The sequence below is a fragment of the Haliotis asinina genome, chromosome 5, assembly GCF_037392515.1.
Source record: "Haliotis asinina isolate JCU_RB_2024 chromosome 5, JCU_Hal_asi_v2, whole genome shotgun sequence".
NCBI lineage: Eukaryota > Metazoa > Mollusca > Gastropoda > Lepetellida > Haliotidae > Haliotis > Haliotis asinina.
In genome coordinates, this window is record NC_090284.1 from 4,165,010 (window position 1) to 4,180,973 (window position 15,964).

Below are 15,964 nucleotides of genomic sequence, written 5' to 3' on the forward strand. Positions count from 1 at the left end.
AAAGTATAAGAAAGTATTACTGGAGTCCGACGCTGTATGTGCCTGCCTTCAACTGGTGTATTTACAAGATAAAAACAACCCAATTAATATGAACATGCAATGAATGTATATAATTCGTCTTTCTGGAAACCCGTTAGACTATTATATTTGCTTGCATTTGTATAGTTATGTTCATTGCTATGAAATTTAAATGGTAAAACAAGTACTTGTAATAATTCCCTTGTCTCCAATTCTCGTTTGAATTTATCACTACATTGATCAAAGGCTTAACGCAAACGTGTGCTGTCTCTGGATAACCTTGTTTGTACACATGTTATAGGCTACAAAGATGCTGACAGTGAGATTACCTATCTGGTATTGATGGAACTGATGAATGACGATCCATGATATCGGAGATATTTAATAAATCTCAGATGAATAGTTATATCCAGACGTGTATTTGTGCAATGACTGATTCTTGGCTCCAACGCAAGGAAGCCGACGAGTCAAAGCCTGCCACATTTCTTTAGGCTCGTGGGAAAACCTGCTCCCTTTGGTTGTATTCAAACACAGTGATAGGTGCATGTTTTCGTAATGTTGATAATTATAGATTTCACACCAATCGCTCTGTTATACATATGCACATGGCTAGTGGTCTCATGATGTATGGAAACAACGACCTATGGCTCTGCCACTATTGTAGGACCTGTTTGTGATGCTCGAGAGTTATGATAGCTACCATATCGACCAGCAATCAATATTTACTAAATATCGCTGTGCGTCTAACATACTGGTGTATACGTCTGTAGGGAATATATGTTGTTGGCATCACAATGCTGACTTCTGTTCATGGATGCCTTTCCTTATTTCTTCTCTCAACGCTGGCTTCTTTCAAAAACATTTCTTTACATTTCACTGTTAGCACAGCTTGTGTGTTCTCTGTGTGTGTGTGTTGTTTAGTGCCACAATCAGCAATAATACAGCTAGCTGTATATGGCGATTTGTAAATGATCTAGTCTGCACTAGACTGAAGCAGTGATTGAAGACACAAACACCGATCCACGCCGTAAGGGTATGGGGACATACAATCAAGTCTGACCACGCAATCCTTTTAAATACCTTTTCCAACAATGGATTGTGAAACTGGAGAATGTGATTACGAAATAAATCAGATTCTTTTCCTGGTAAAATCAATACTCGATAAATGTAACATAAATATGATTTAATACTGCCTGCACTAATCCCATCTGCACTACGCCCGTCTGTATCATGCACTATGCTGTCTGCTGTCTGCTTTGCATCCCTAGCACTAAGCCTGTCTGTACCACGCCCCTCTAAACTGGGCTTCTCCGAACTGCGCCCCTCGACGTCCCGGTTGCACTTAGCCTTCATTATTACGCCCCTCTGTACTACGCCCCTCTGAAAACTGCGCCCATCTACGCCCCGGCTGTACTAAGCCTTCTCTATTAAGCCCCTCTGAACTGCGCCCTTCTACGTCCCGGCTGCACTATGCCTTCTCTATTACGCCCCTCTATAGTACGCCCCTCTAATCTGCTCCTTCTACGTCCCGGCTGTACTATGCCTTCTCTATTATGCCCCTCTGCACTACGCCAATCTGAACTGCGCCCATCTACGCCCCGGCTGTACTAAGCCTTCCCTATTACGCCCCTCCGTACAACGCCAATCTGAACTGCGCCCTTCTACGTCCCGGCTGCACTATGCCTTCTCTATTACGCCCCTCTATAGTACGCCCCTCTGATCTGCGCCCTCTACGTCCCGGCTGCACTATGCCTTCTCTATTACGCCCCTCTGTACTATGCCCCTCTGAACTGCGCCCCTCTACGTCCCGGCTGTACTTAGCCTTCTCCATTACACCTGTCTGTACTATGCCCCTCTGAACTGCGTTTCCTGCACAACACGTTTCCGTACAACACTTGTCTGTTCTCCGCATGTCAGCACTACGCCTCTCTGTAAAAAGATCTGCGTACATTTCTCTCGAGAGTCAAATCATACTCGGTAAGAAAACAACCCCTGTCAGATCGGAAATTTCTTTCTTCTGGATCGGGGATAAATGCTGAGGTATGCTGCAGTATTTGTGTATAATAAAATACATTTATATTGTTTCAATGTCCCAGTGCTTACCACGATGAACAAGTTATGCTATATCTGAATCAGTGTGACTCTCTATAGACACCCATGCCTCATCAAATGGCTGAATTCTACCAGTCGTTTTTATGAACGTCATCGAGATAGGAATTCAGTTGCCTTATGAAGAAGTCACTCGGGGCAGGAGTCGATAAGTCAGCACCTACTGAATCTCTATAGCTACTGCACACTGTGTCTAACTAAATATAAATACACATAGAGCAGTTTCTTTTACGTCTGTTTCTATGAGATGACGAAACAATGTATTATTGAGTTTTTTCAGTGCGTTTGTCCATGTACCGAAGGAGTCATTATATCAACACAACAACCCTTCCACACTATTGCACGCTGTTCCGCTGGTGACAGACTTTCCCCCATCGTCACAATGACTGAATAGAGATCACTTCACGGTAGAACAGGGGTCGGTTGCAATCGTTTTCACTTCTGCGAGACACGAATAGAATGAAATATTACCCCAGCCGTGATACAAATAATATGGCCCAAATTAGGGCAAATTCACAGTTTGCGCGATGCATGATAATTGATTGATTGTAGCTGTGGTCGTTATTCTAGTTATGGGGTGTATGCATCCACGGGCACCAGGAGAAAATGAGTAAAGTTACTCTGTGGCATATTGGGTATTGGGATGACACGGTGTCATGTCCATGGGCTGTAGTACGGAACTAATATCCCTTTGCCTGTATTCTAGTGCTGGGCTAGCCATTGTACATTCATCGATTGCCATCTATGCATCTACCGACTGAGTTTACAACGTGGTACTTAAATTTCATAGCTATGTATTAGATATCCTTCACTCGTGTTTTGCTATTTCCTGGATAGTTATTTATCAACGTCATACACTAACCATCAGCGAAACATTCCAAGTGGATAGAGAAAGGTCAGATTTCACAGGCTTCCGTATATAGAATCACAACTATCCATATATTTCACAGCAGAATGAGAGGAAGCCTGGGGAAAGTAGCAGACTGGAAATGTTTGTTTGGCTTGTTTACCGCCACGTTAAATTACCTAACTGCATGGTGGCTGTCTGTACATAATCGACTCGGGACCAGAGAGTTTAGTGATCAACAGCATGAGCATCGATGTACGTAAGTGGCCATCGATGACAGTGGCCCTGACCTGCAAACGTACCTTTAGTCGCCTCTTGAGATAAGCATGGGTTACTGAAGATCAGTTCTAACCCAGATCTCAACCGGTCCGACTTTAGATAATCTTTGTATTATAAAGACAGTCCAGAAGGTTAACGGAAGACTATAGCACTAAACAGACTATATACTAAACTATACTATGTATACTACACTAACTATATACTAAACATGTTTCCACATTACTCGCTCGCATCCATGGCGCCTGTGTTTAATACTGGAAAAGGGCTTCAAGTGATTGAGTCTCTTAATGAGTTATGTTAAAACCATTCACACGCTCCAAGAAGACGTATCGCGATAAACGTTCATTCACAGAACTCGAGATTTAGTGCAATAATGTATCGACAATCTCGACAAAATTAATGGTCTCATATCATATATCTAAGGTACGATATCCATCGTCGTCGCAAGTATAAGGGTATTTCCACAGCTTATGGTATGTGTAAGGAGATGCAGCGGTTCACTTAGGTCATGACAGGTGATAGGTCAGGGCTGTATAAGGAAGTACTAACATTCACATAAATCATTTCACGCATAGCGATATACGTATATTGACATAGCCGATGACAGGCATACTGATATACTTGCACCTGCATATACTAACTATCTAAAGTTTAGACTCACTTAAAACACTCACTCTATGTTATGTATTTACAGACTTTTCCACTAACTTGGAGGAACCAAATGCAAGTCGTGTGTAGATGAATTGCAGGAGGATAAGGATTCCAATTTCTGAAAACTATGTTCAAATATCGTGCATATGAACATATGCGTTTTGGTGCAAGGTTTTGCTGAGAATTGGTTAATTTTCATTCAGTTTAATCATTTGTTGAACTGATGACACAATCGTTTTTTTTGTGAGCACTCTTTTGGGACAGTTGACTGAAGTGACTTCATTTACACAAGTGAATCTAAACATTTGATGGATAGTATATATCATGCATCCACAAGGAAGTATGTATATTCACATACCTCGTGGCAGGTATACGGGTATGGGTACATTTGTATACATCACGGTATCCATAAGGAAGGACGTATATTTACATACCTCATGGCAGGTATACGGATATAGGTACATTTGCATACATCAGGGTATCCACATGGAAGTATGTATTTTCACATACCTCATGACAGGTATACGGGTATAGGTACGTTTGCATACATCAGGCCTAGGGAATCAATAAGGAAGGACGTATATTCACACAGCGCATGGTATGTGCAAGGATGTAAACACATTCACACAGATCATGTTTGGTATATGGAAGAACAGACAAATATTAGAGTGTATGATGAACTGCTGATCCTGGTCAATAAAATGTAAAGCAGACCATGCGTGAAATTGAGACTGCCCGTGTGCAGCCACGGTTATCACTGACTCCTTGATTGATCGGCAACATAAGATTAAGAAGACAGACAAAGTGGGTGCTGAATGACGTGAATCAACGAGAATGTTCACTTTCTGTCCAAGGTCGAATCCCCTTTAAGCGCAGGGAGCAAAAAACATCGCATTGCTATAGTTGTGTACTGATTTACAGCAGTTTCTGTTGTTACGTGTAAGACTCTATAACTGTAGCTGCACTAATGTGAAACTATTCATTGCTATTCCTCCAGTTACGACGTTACGTAGTAGTAGTAGTAGTAGTAGTAGTAGTAGTAGTAGTAGTAGTAGTAGTAGTAGTAGTAGTAGTAGTAGTAGTAGTAGTAAACTAGTGTGCTAATGAAAACGAACACTTTTCATTTTGAATTTTTGGCAAAGTAGTTCAAATTAGTAAAATCCATTTAGGCTGAAACGGTTCGCCAACACACTGACTACTCATGCTCCCAAACGCAGCATGTTGGATGTGCAGAAGCACTTGAATTCGCAGAGAAAATGGCAAAACGTGCATCTCGGAGATTTTGCAAAATGCTTGTTGAGAACTAATATAAAAAGGCATCGAATCGGTGGCCATACATCTCAACTGACAGGAAACCGCCGAAATTATGCCACCGGTAACAGCACGCTAGAGGGAGAGGGCCATGGGTATGAGGCAGATGGGCGCCAACAACAACCATATTGCAAGTCCCTGAACTGTACACGTGGAATGGTCATCACACAGTTCCAGCGTTACAGGCAGAATGGCAGCACCCAAGACACGCCACGATCAGACAGACTATGTGTGACGACCCCACTGGAAGACCGCCATCTGTGTGCTCTTCATCTACGCAAGCGGGTCATCACGGTAACAGAAACGGCGGCAAGAGCTCTAGGACATGTTATTAGTCGATGTACCGTGCTAGGACGTCTACGTGCAGCAGGTGTCAGAGTTCGACGTCCCCTGCGTGGAAACCAGGAACGTCGTGATGACCCAGGAACAACATCGTCGTAGGTTACAATGGGCAAAACCTGTACGTCACTGGCTGGTATGAAAGTGCCAGCAAGAGTTTTTCACAGTCGGAAGTTGATGTTCCTTAATGATTGTATGTTTTGCTTTGATTTTTTCGATCATTATTAAGGGTGTCCACTTTCTTTTGCTCACTAGTTTAGATAAAGGTGTCACTTTGACCGTGTAAAGTCTTGACAACAGGGTTGTGTTTAAACAGCATATATTAAGCGAATAGGAAATCCGACATCACGTGTACTAATTCTGGAAGAATGAAGTACCCAGCTGCACTGAGCTGTGTCCGGTACCCATTGCCACTGACCACGGCTATCCGATACTGTGTTTAAAACATGAGCGTGCGGAGATGCACAGGGAACACGCTTGATATATGGAGTTGGTTACAGTAGTCATTAATGTACTTGTTTACTTGTTTACCCGCTCAGATTATCTGCAAAATATGATATTTGATACTCTGCAGAAATTCTGCTTTTGAAGAACAGTTAACCAAAGTCACTGACAGAATTATGTATCAGTGTACGGAGCTGCATATCACAGGTATATACAAGGCGGCATATAATTTAACTCAGGGAGTCCTTTGATGGCATGCCGATCGTGTATCTCAGTGTACACACGATTTGAGAAGATCTTCACAAGTAAATGCACACTGTTACATGATGATCTCTGAACATGGTAAACCACAGAAACGGTCTATGGGATGTTCTGCACGACTGAGCAGTGTTAAAATGTGATCTACATAGCTGTAGACTCGTTACAAAATGATATCTACACAAGTGAACACTGTTATGAGATTATCTACAAATTTTGTCACAATGTGATCTGCGAATGCTGTTTCGAAATAATGTGCACGCTTGAATACAGTTACAAGATGATCTCCACAGCAAAACACGGTTACAAGGTGATATACACAGCTGAACACGGTTACAGGATGATCTGCACAGCTAAACACGGTTGCAAAGTGCTCAACACAACAGACCACGGATACAAGCTGATCTACACAGCTGGTGTAGATGTACGAATTAAGATACGAAGTAAAGTACGATGCACATCATAGGATTACCTACCCAGCTGAAGCTTGGCCGGAGATTCAGGCGGCACCCAGAAGATGACCAGAGTCAGGAGGGATAGCAGGGCGCAGGGCAGGATAAGGATAAATGTATAGAACGCTACTTTCCGTCGTATTTTAAGTGTGAACAGCAAGTCTGGATACGGCTCTGGGCAGCAAGTGTAGAACTTGACATTTCTCTCGCCATAGTTGTCAATGAGGTCCCACTCGTTACTCGGCATGAAGTCGCTGACGTCCATAGCGCTCTGACCATCCACAAAGTCCAAATCAACCTTCTGTCCGTGATAGGTCCAAGACCCGAACTTCAAGGAACACTTTTGCGAGTCAAAGGGGAATAACAGAGTGTCAAATGAACATGAACTGTTGAGGATGGCTTGTGGCATCCACAGGAGTTCCCCATTGTGTTGAACAACTACAAGAGCCTCGCGTTGTTCTCGAAGACGGTCGTCAGCACTGTAACATGAATTTAATCATTTAATAATTATTAATTTATTTATTTATTTTATATACATATAATGTGGTACATTTCGCCAGTATCAACGGTACAGTCCAGAACGATGCAGCGAGCACTAGCCCAGTAATGTGATGTTACCTGAGTAGTTTACTAATTAGCCTGTTTATTAACTACCACACCAATTACACGATAGTTTTGATTAACGTTCAATCCACCGATTACAACGGAAAAACAGTGAAGTATTCTATGACTGTGGTGTTTAAACCAGTGCAACTACCGACTTTGTTGTTTTGCAGTCAACCTACAGATTGTATTGTTTTCCAGTCTGTGTGTCAAGTATGCTTTCCGTTTAACCTATCATGCAATTACCGACTAAGGGAAAAACATACACATAGCTACTAGGTCACGTATTCAGTTTTACAGCAAGCCTGACATAGCAGTTGTATCAATGCAGCATGAGGTGACAAAGCAGACAATTCCTGACCAGCACCGTGATTATATACGCACTATTCACTGTAGAACATTCCATCCTATCTCATCTACAAAGACAGATATATTTCCCCATCTAGCTGTCTCTGGTTGGTCTGATTGGTTAACCGATTGTGCCACCACTCTCGCAATTACCTTATTATCTTAATGCATCTACACCCAAATGGAAATATATTGGTTGCGCTTAAGATGCTCTCCTCGTTGGCCCCTCATTGGATCATTGCGAGTCACACGCTTCCCAAATCAAACCACGAAATAGGGTTCGCTGAACGTGGCATGACGCGTCACACTACAGCGCCTTGCGAGTTACTAGGTCAGCGATCAGTGGAGATATAAACTGATCAATCAGTCAGCATCAAAGCAAGAAAGACTTTCAAGATTTCCTTCATTTGACAAATATTTTTAACGCCGCCATCAATGATCTTTATTACAGATGCATGTTGGGCAGCGGTTATTCAAGTAACATTAAGCAAACATCGACACGTTTTAATTAAGATTCGAGTAAAGCGGGGTTCTGAGCTGACTGTATTTAAACTGGATAGAATAAATCTTTTGGAATCAATATCAAACAGCCGCAGGTACCTATATACACTGATATACATAGTGGTATCACGCACCAAAATACCCTAACATATATATCAAAATATATAAAGGTTATGTCATAATAATATATGTATCCGTAAACATCTACTTGCTTCTGTTATTGCGTGTAGCTAAGAGAAACATTAGTGTACAGACTAGGAAATCAGAAGCAAGTAAACATAAAGCAGCAATACATGATTGTAAGCAAATTAGGAGAAATTAGCTTAAAGACTTCCACGACAGTGTATAAATATAGAAATTTGCAAAATCTCACACAATAGTACATCTTATCTAGATGTAAAATATGTCTCAATTCTAATCCAAATCTACGTATTGGAAGACTGCTGCACATCTGTAACGTAAGGCTTGCAGATGTGTTTCGGCGATTATACAGATATGCTTTAATTCTGTGTAGCAACCATCATATCCGATTAAATGAGCTTCTTCACATTGTCTTTAACTGGAACTAAGGTACACAGACCATTACTCGGTGTATAAGTCTAACAGATGGCAAGAGTACTCATGACTCCAAGAATTGGCAGGCAGGGGATTTCAGGCTATTAATACTATAAACACCCAGCATTTATTTTCGTAATTAACTGCCACACAGATTAGCACAGTATGCCTTGACAAAAACAGCTTTCAATGTTCATGTGTAATCTTGATTCAGTGTGCAGCAAGCAAAACGTTGATGTCAACGATGATTTGATCTTCACATCACACACCACAGCACCCTTGGTATCCTGCGGAAGTGGATGCATGGTGATTCATTTGCTAATCTTTGAAGCGTGGCGTTTTTATTCCAAGATGGCTAATGTAAGAAGTAAAAAAAATAAAAGTAGGTTAAGCTTTTACAAAACAAAATAATAACTGACAAATTTCATTTTCGAAATGTGCCATGATGTTGATCCAATAACACGGCCCATCAGATACTATTACATCGTATATTTGATAAAGAGTTTCTGGGATCACGCCCTGGGGACGCCCCAAGCATCAGGTGACACAACGCCGGCAGGAACAGAAGCAGCAGCATCTCCACTTGATCAGTTAGCTGCTCAAATCTGCTATACTGTTGCATAAAAATCGGATATGTTTTCTTCCGTGTTGATTCATAGTCGCAGCCAGAGGAACCTGTCAATGTCCTACTTAGCTGTCGTTGAAACACGTTGAAACACGTTGAATCGGATCGAAAACCATTTACGGTATTTACTCAAAAAAGCGTTTCGTTTTCTCCATAATATGATTAGATCTTTAGTGCCGTTGTTTAGTTGATCTTTCACTTTCTGACCTTTTCTGAAGTAAACGATTTACGTAACAATAAGTACAGGTGGCTCAAGGCGTGCTACGGTGGAGTTGAAGACATGTAACAATGTTTTGACGCTGCAATTCATTTTGTACAAGGAGGAAGTGGCGTATACCTAGTTGACTAATGCAAACATAAAACCCTAAACTTCGGTAGGCAGTCACCGAACGCAACAGGCACTCTACTACATTTTGATTGCTTCATAGGACGCTTTAGCAACCATGCAAGACTACTTTCTCATGTGTAAGTTCCACCAGTATTGCTCTTCAATAACACTTGGCGGTATCGCTATTGAGAACGTGATTATCAAGAAATGATCACACTATAGCTTCAATCGAAAATGGACTCGATTTTTTTGTGTGTAATGATGGAACGTCTGCTATCGTGAACAGGTCACTTACAAGTTGTAAAGGTAGATGTCTGGAAGCCATATTTTGTCTGACGGTACCCTGACACTGGTGATGTTGTCATGCAGGGTCGGGTCCCATGTCAACAGCAGGTCCGTCCAAATCTGAAACATATATTAACACACGTCGATGTAGACGACGCACGCGCAAGGGCAATGCAGATAGCCATCAGGTACACAGTGACCGTCATTAAACACAAAGTACATAATATGAACTGAACCAAACAAACAGGTACATATATGAACTGGACCAAACAACCACGTTTACATATGAAGTAGATCGAATAATCACGTACACACATCTGCTGGATCAAACATTACGTACATATATGTACTGGACTAAAGAACAATATACCAACCATGCTCACGCGTGGAAACGATCAACGTGAGTGATGAAACGATTACCAGTACATATTTGATCGTGTGTGTACAAGAAGGAACGGAAACGAGATACTATCTGCATGCGTGAATGAAAATGATCGATTATCTGCACATATGAATGGAAATGTTCGACTATTTGCACAAATGAATGGAAACGATAGACTATCTGCACATGTGAATAGAAACGATCGACTATCTGCAAGTATTAATGGAGGCGTTGGACAATCAAGGTGTACGCGTGAATGGCAAAATGAAGTGAGTCGTGAAGGCTTTTTGAATGATAAGAAATACATGCATTTGTGTATAATTAATATTCACGAAACAGTACAGTACAGTATCGACAGAGCATGCAGCGCGGAAACGCTTGCTAGCAATGCCTGACTATATAGTGAAGTGGATAGTCCTTTGTAGATCATTGAATAGATAGTAGTGCATTTCGGATTGGAAGCCTTTACGAAAATATGAACACAGCCGATTGAACACAAGACTATTGTTAGGTGTGAAATTAACAATGAGACATATGCAACATGACTTGTGTCTTTGGACCATAGTCAGTTTAGCGTAGTCACCAAATATGCTCATAGTTAACTTTGCAGATGAACAGATTGTGGAAGAGACTCCATTAAGCATAAAACTACCACTATCGACTGAATCAAGTAGAGCCAGACACAGAATACCCGACAGGGTCATCTCTCCCTGGCTGTACGGGATCGAAGACAAACAGAACCGACAACCTCATACTGCCTGGGAGATCTGACTTAACTCATCTGAGAGCAGGCCTCGGGAAATCCTATGTTTGACTGATCGCCACATTAAAGACAACGTACAGAGTGGCGAAATGGGAATAATGACATGTAACATTCTCGGGCGAATCCAGATTGACGCCGAGTGTATACGTCTGCAGTTGTTTCTCTGGAATGACTCTCCCCTCAACGTCTTCAGGGTCTTACAACACTGTATGAACCTTCCAGAACCTTCGTTCAGCTGACAAATTCCCCCCTTCTGCACCTCCATACAATTTGAAGACATTTGGTGCTAGATCCTTTCAACACTCTACTGCCGTGCTATTGAACATTCTTCACCGCAGACGCGCAACTTTCTTGACTGTTTTTAAATCTAGCCTAAAGACCCATCTGTTCCTTAATTGCTGATAATTGTTCATCTTTTAAGTTGTACGCGCTTAAAGCAGGCCTGATCTGCGTGGAGAGCAGCGGCAAATACGTGGTCTTATTAATATTATATACTTTGGAGGCAGTATCGTATGGTACCAGTAACGGATATAAAGCCGTTGCAAAATATCCTGAAATTTCACTTCCCCGACGCCTGATGTGCGTCCCTTTGTCGGTAAAAGATATTCCACGCACCCACCTTAGTCGCTTGGCCACTGTGTTCTTACATACATACATACATACACACACACACACACATACATACATACATACATACATACATACATACATACATACATACATACATACAGTTCAAAGATGAGCAAAGGGACAAATCTTTAGATCTAGTTTAAAACCAGCTAAATCTGGTTGTGTTCTGAGGTGATATGGAAGATTGCTCCAGAGATGATTGCTCCAGAGAAGATTGCTCCAGAGATGATTGCTCTAGAGATGATTGCTCCAGAGATGATTGCTCCAGAGAAGATTGCTCCAGAGATGATTGCTCCAGTGAAGATTGCTCCAGAGATGATTGCTCCAGAGATGATTGCTCCAGAGAAGATTGCTCCAGAGATGATTGCTCCAGAGATGATTGCTCCAGAGAAGATTGCTCCAGAGATGATTGCTCCAGAGACGATTGCTCCAGAGAAGATTGCTCCAGAGATGATTGCTCCAGAGAAGATTGCTCCAGAGAAGATTGCTCCAGAGATGGTTGCTCCAGAGATGATTGCTCCAGAGATGATTGCTCCAGAGATGATTGCTCCAGAGAAGATTGCTCCAGAGATGATTGCTCCAGAGATGATTGCTCCAGAGAAGATTGCTCCAGAGATGATTGCTCCAGAGATGATTGCTCCAGAGAAGATTGCTCCAGAGATGATTGCTCCAGAGATGATTGCTCCAGAGATGATTGCTCCAGAGATGAGGGCCAGTCGTTTCGAAAGACCTGTCACCATATGGTTACAGAAATGTTGAAGACACTGGTCATTTGATGGGAGGGAAAACACGAGTTTAACGGTGAAACAGGCCTAGTAGTTGAACCATGTACATACTTTTCAAAACAAGAAGTAGAGGTTTATATTTCCCGCAGTACTGGATGGGAAGCCAGTGGAGTGAGTGAAGAACTGGAGTAATGAGCACCTTCTGAAGCCCATGTAGAAGATAATTATGGGGACCCACAAGAAGCGCATTGTACGATCTTGATATGTCAATCCTTCCTCTGTAACGAGCCTTGGATGTTGTGATTATTTTAGCGATGTGAAACGGGGGAAAAACTGTACTTTACAAATGTGCTGTGAAGCGGTGGTCTATCACATGGATGACAGGAACATCAAGGACACAACATTATAACTGACACGTGTAGATAGCAATCATGATGCGAAGGGGATGGAGACATTCCATTATGTGTAATAGTCTAGGGTTGGTGGAACACCTTCTCGGCAATTTACTGTAGTCGTACACAGTTGACATTCAGTCATAATAACTTACATAATGGTACCATATGTTCAGCTTGAGAACCTGGTTCTTCTCATCCACGTCTAGTATCTGTATGAGAGAGAGGCTGAAGTTCACCCGGAGTGTGTCGTGGTAGTTGTACACAGGGCGGCCCTGCTTGCCGAAGTCCTCATAACGCGTCAGTAGGTCCCGGATCAGAAGCTTTTCAGTGGACTCCGTCACGAGTGGAGGCAGCTCTTCTGAAAAATAAATAAATATTTAATTTGCAATATGTGTTATATGCCTTCTGACTGACATGCTGTCTTCAACAGTAACGTTCTTTGGAAATACCCTTCACTATCATGGAAAGCAGGGGACATTTTCCTAGTTTGGAAGGTGAACCATGAACCAATTCGGATCGTAAAGTAAACTTGGAATATATTATGAACAGTAGGGAAGTAAGACAGTAGATATTGTAACTGCTAACGATCTTGACAGATGATAGTGGTGATTGACACAAAGATGACATGGTCGGACCAGCAATGAGCAATTTTGCTACTATTTGTCAGCCATTAATTCATTCGATGGGGCACACTGCGTATGCGTCTCCCGGTGACGGAGTCAGTCCTACTCCTCTTGCAGCGCCCACCGAAGTTCAGCTAATGCAATCATCTATGACGTTGACGCACACGTCTCTCTCACATTCCCCACAAATATTCTGTGGGATTCTGGTTTGATGACCATGGAATCTTATATACGGATGTGAGCATTACCGAATAGTGTTGGAGGTGTGTTCGGTTAGGAGAGCGCAGACAGATCTGCCATCCTAGAAGATGTCCCATCACACGCCTTGCAAATAGGACAACACAGGGTGCCAGTATGTTGTCCCAGTTGCACTCTCAAGTGACCCTTTCTTGCACAGTTTGTAGTAGGGTTCGCTTGCCGAGTGGGATGAAATCCCACACCATTATCGAATCTCCACAGACATCACGTCTCAAGTTGACAAAGGCTTCAAAACCACGCATATCAAGCGAGTGCACAGTTAATTTAGACTCGCCTGAAAACATAAAACGTGACCAGCTTCGACATGGTGTACACTCTTGACTCGTGCTGGCGATACAACGATCTGTAAAGGGCGCCACAACACACCGCAGTCGAACATGGAGATGAGCTTCTTCTAGACGATTTCTAATAGTCTGCCGTAGAGCATTACTCCAGTTGCCTGATTGAAGTTGGGCGTTTGAAATCAATTTCTTTAGATCAGTGGACACTTTACTCTTGTCGTTGACCACGACGTCCTGAACGTGGTCCACTTGGTCAACACTGGGGGTTCGTTGATGCCTGTTCGATAGTCTGCATATCAGGAACTGTGAAAGATTGAACGTAGTGGGCGCGTCACTAACACTTCCTGTCGCTTGCTAATACTGAAACGCCTGATTGAGTATTTAATCTAGCAGAACAAACAGAGTTGACAAGAATAACATATTTTATCTTTTCTTAACGGTATTAAAAGCTGGAGTGACTCGGAGGTGTGTGCTACTGCAAGCGGTACGCGTATATTTTCATATCAGGTTCTACACACGTGGATGTTCTTCAACAGCATATGTGTAGTATATACCCATCTAAGCTTCAATACTTGGTGTTATTCAGAATTAATTATCCCCACGTGTTTAAAAGAGCACATAGTGATAGCTACATTATGTAAGTGCGGAAAACTGAACTCACTCACTCACTCGTAGCGCTACGTTAACAACAACACTGACAGCCTTATATACCCGCACTTAGCAGCTGTGAGATCATCAGCCCAACAGCCCAACAAAGTTACACTGGCCATATGTTAGGTCATATCTTACATAGAATAATGCCTGGCAGAAGCACATTAGTAGCGTGTAACATATGGAGCTGTTAGACGTGGGCTGTAGTAGACAGCTGGGCACTTGAGGACCTGTGTGGTTGACAATATCATTTCTGGCAATATCCGCAATGTCCCTGATCCGACTCAGTGCCTTTATGATAGCTTGGTACAGGGCATTCTCATTGTGCGACATTCTTCATTACTGAAATTGCCATGGGAAGCGACAATAAAGACCTGACTGATCCACCGTATCCGTGTCCACCCTCCATGTCAATGGCCGACGGTCGTTGTAGCAGCCGCCGACGGGGATGTAGTCACATGACGTTACCACCATCTTACTAATGCCGTGGGATTAATTACGTTCCAGAGCACGGTCTGCTCGAGAACTTTAAGTACACAGCTTACACTATTGTCAAGGATTTCACACAGAGCAGCTTAAAGAAAGTTCACGGTTTTCAGCCGCGGGCATGAATATACCTTGTTCACTGTCTAGGTGTCCACAACTTGCCTGAATCTAGAGTTCTATAATGTTTTCTACTCTATTTCTGGGCGTGTTTCTTGAATGGTGTCTTCGCTGCATGTTTCTAAACCATTCCCAGTGTTCTAATCTTACATCTCAAGTCTAGTATCTTGAGTACTTTTCACGCGACTATGTGTATACCACCCCATATCTTATTCACATTACAAGGTGGACGTAAGCTAGGTGTATAAGTAGCAAGACGGGACGTACTTTGTATATTACACTCAAACTGATCCATAGAAGAAGCTACATCGTTTCCAACACTGACATACATACAGCAGTAGTCTCCATACAGTGATTTCGAAATGCATGCATTAGTGCTGAACATAGATATACTGCCTTCCGCATTAAATGTGATACGATATGGCCGACAGTACTTACAGATTAAGCAGGGCGTTCAGAATGAGCTAGGATGTCTAGAAATGAACTGCAGAGAATCAACTGTCAGGAGATTGTACAACGTAAACCGTCTTTAAGAGCGCTCGGGGAAATGGTACAGAACGTGAATAATTGCTTTCATCGACTTGCAAAAGAAACACGCATGAGTGATGGGTGCGCAAACAGAGGCGCAAGAAGGGTAATGAAGAGGCGCCATGGTGTAGGAATATCTCCCACATTAATCATAACACGCTACTGTAGCGGT

At 42.4% G+C, this 15,964-nt stretch overlaps 1 protein-coding gene across 1 annotated transcript in view; it reads right to left on the minus strand.

Annotated features, from left to right (window-relative positions):
- Nucleotides 1-15,964, minus strand: part of LOC137283648 (neuronal acetylcholine receptor subunit alpha-2-like) — a 44,217-nt gene that overhangs the window by 13,343 nt on the left and 14,910 nt on the right. The window contains exons 2-4 of the mRNA XM_067815255.1: nucleotides 13,001-13,206; nucleotides 9,964-10,073; nucleotides 6,733-7,187 (exon numbers count right to left, since the gene is read on the minus strand). Coding sequence (XP_067671356.1) covers nucleotides 6,733-7,187; nucleotides 9,964-10,073; nucleotides 13,001-13,206 — 771 coding nt within the window. The remainder of the gene's footprint in view (nucleotides 1-6,732; nucleotides 7,188-9,963; nucleotides 10,074-13,000; nucleotides 13,207-15,964) is intronic.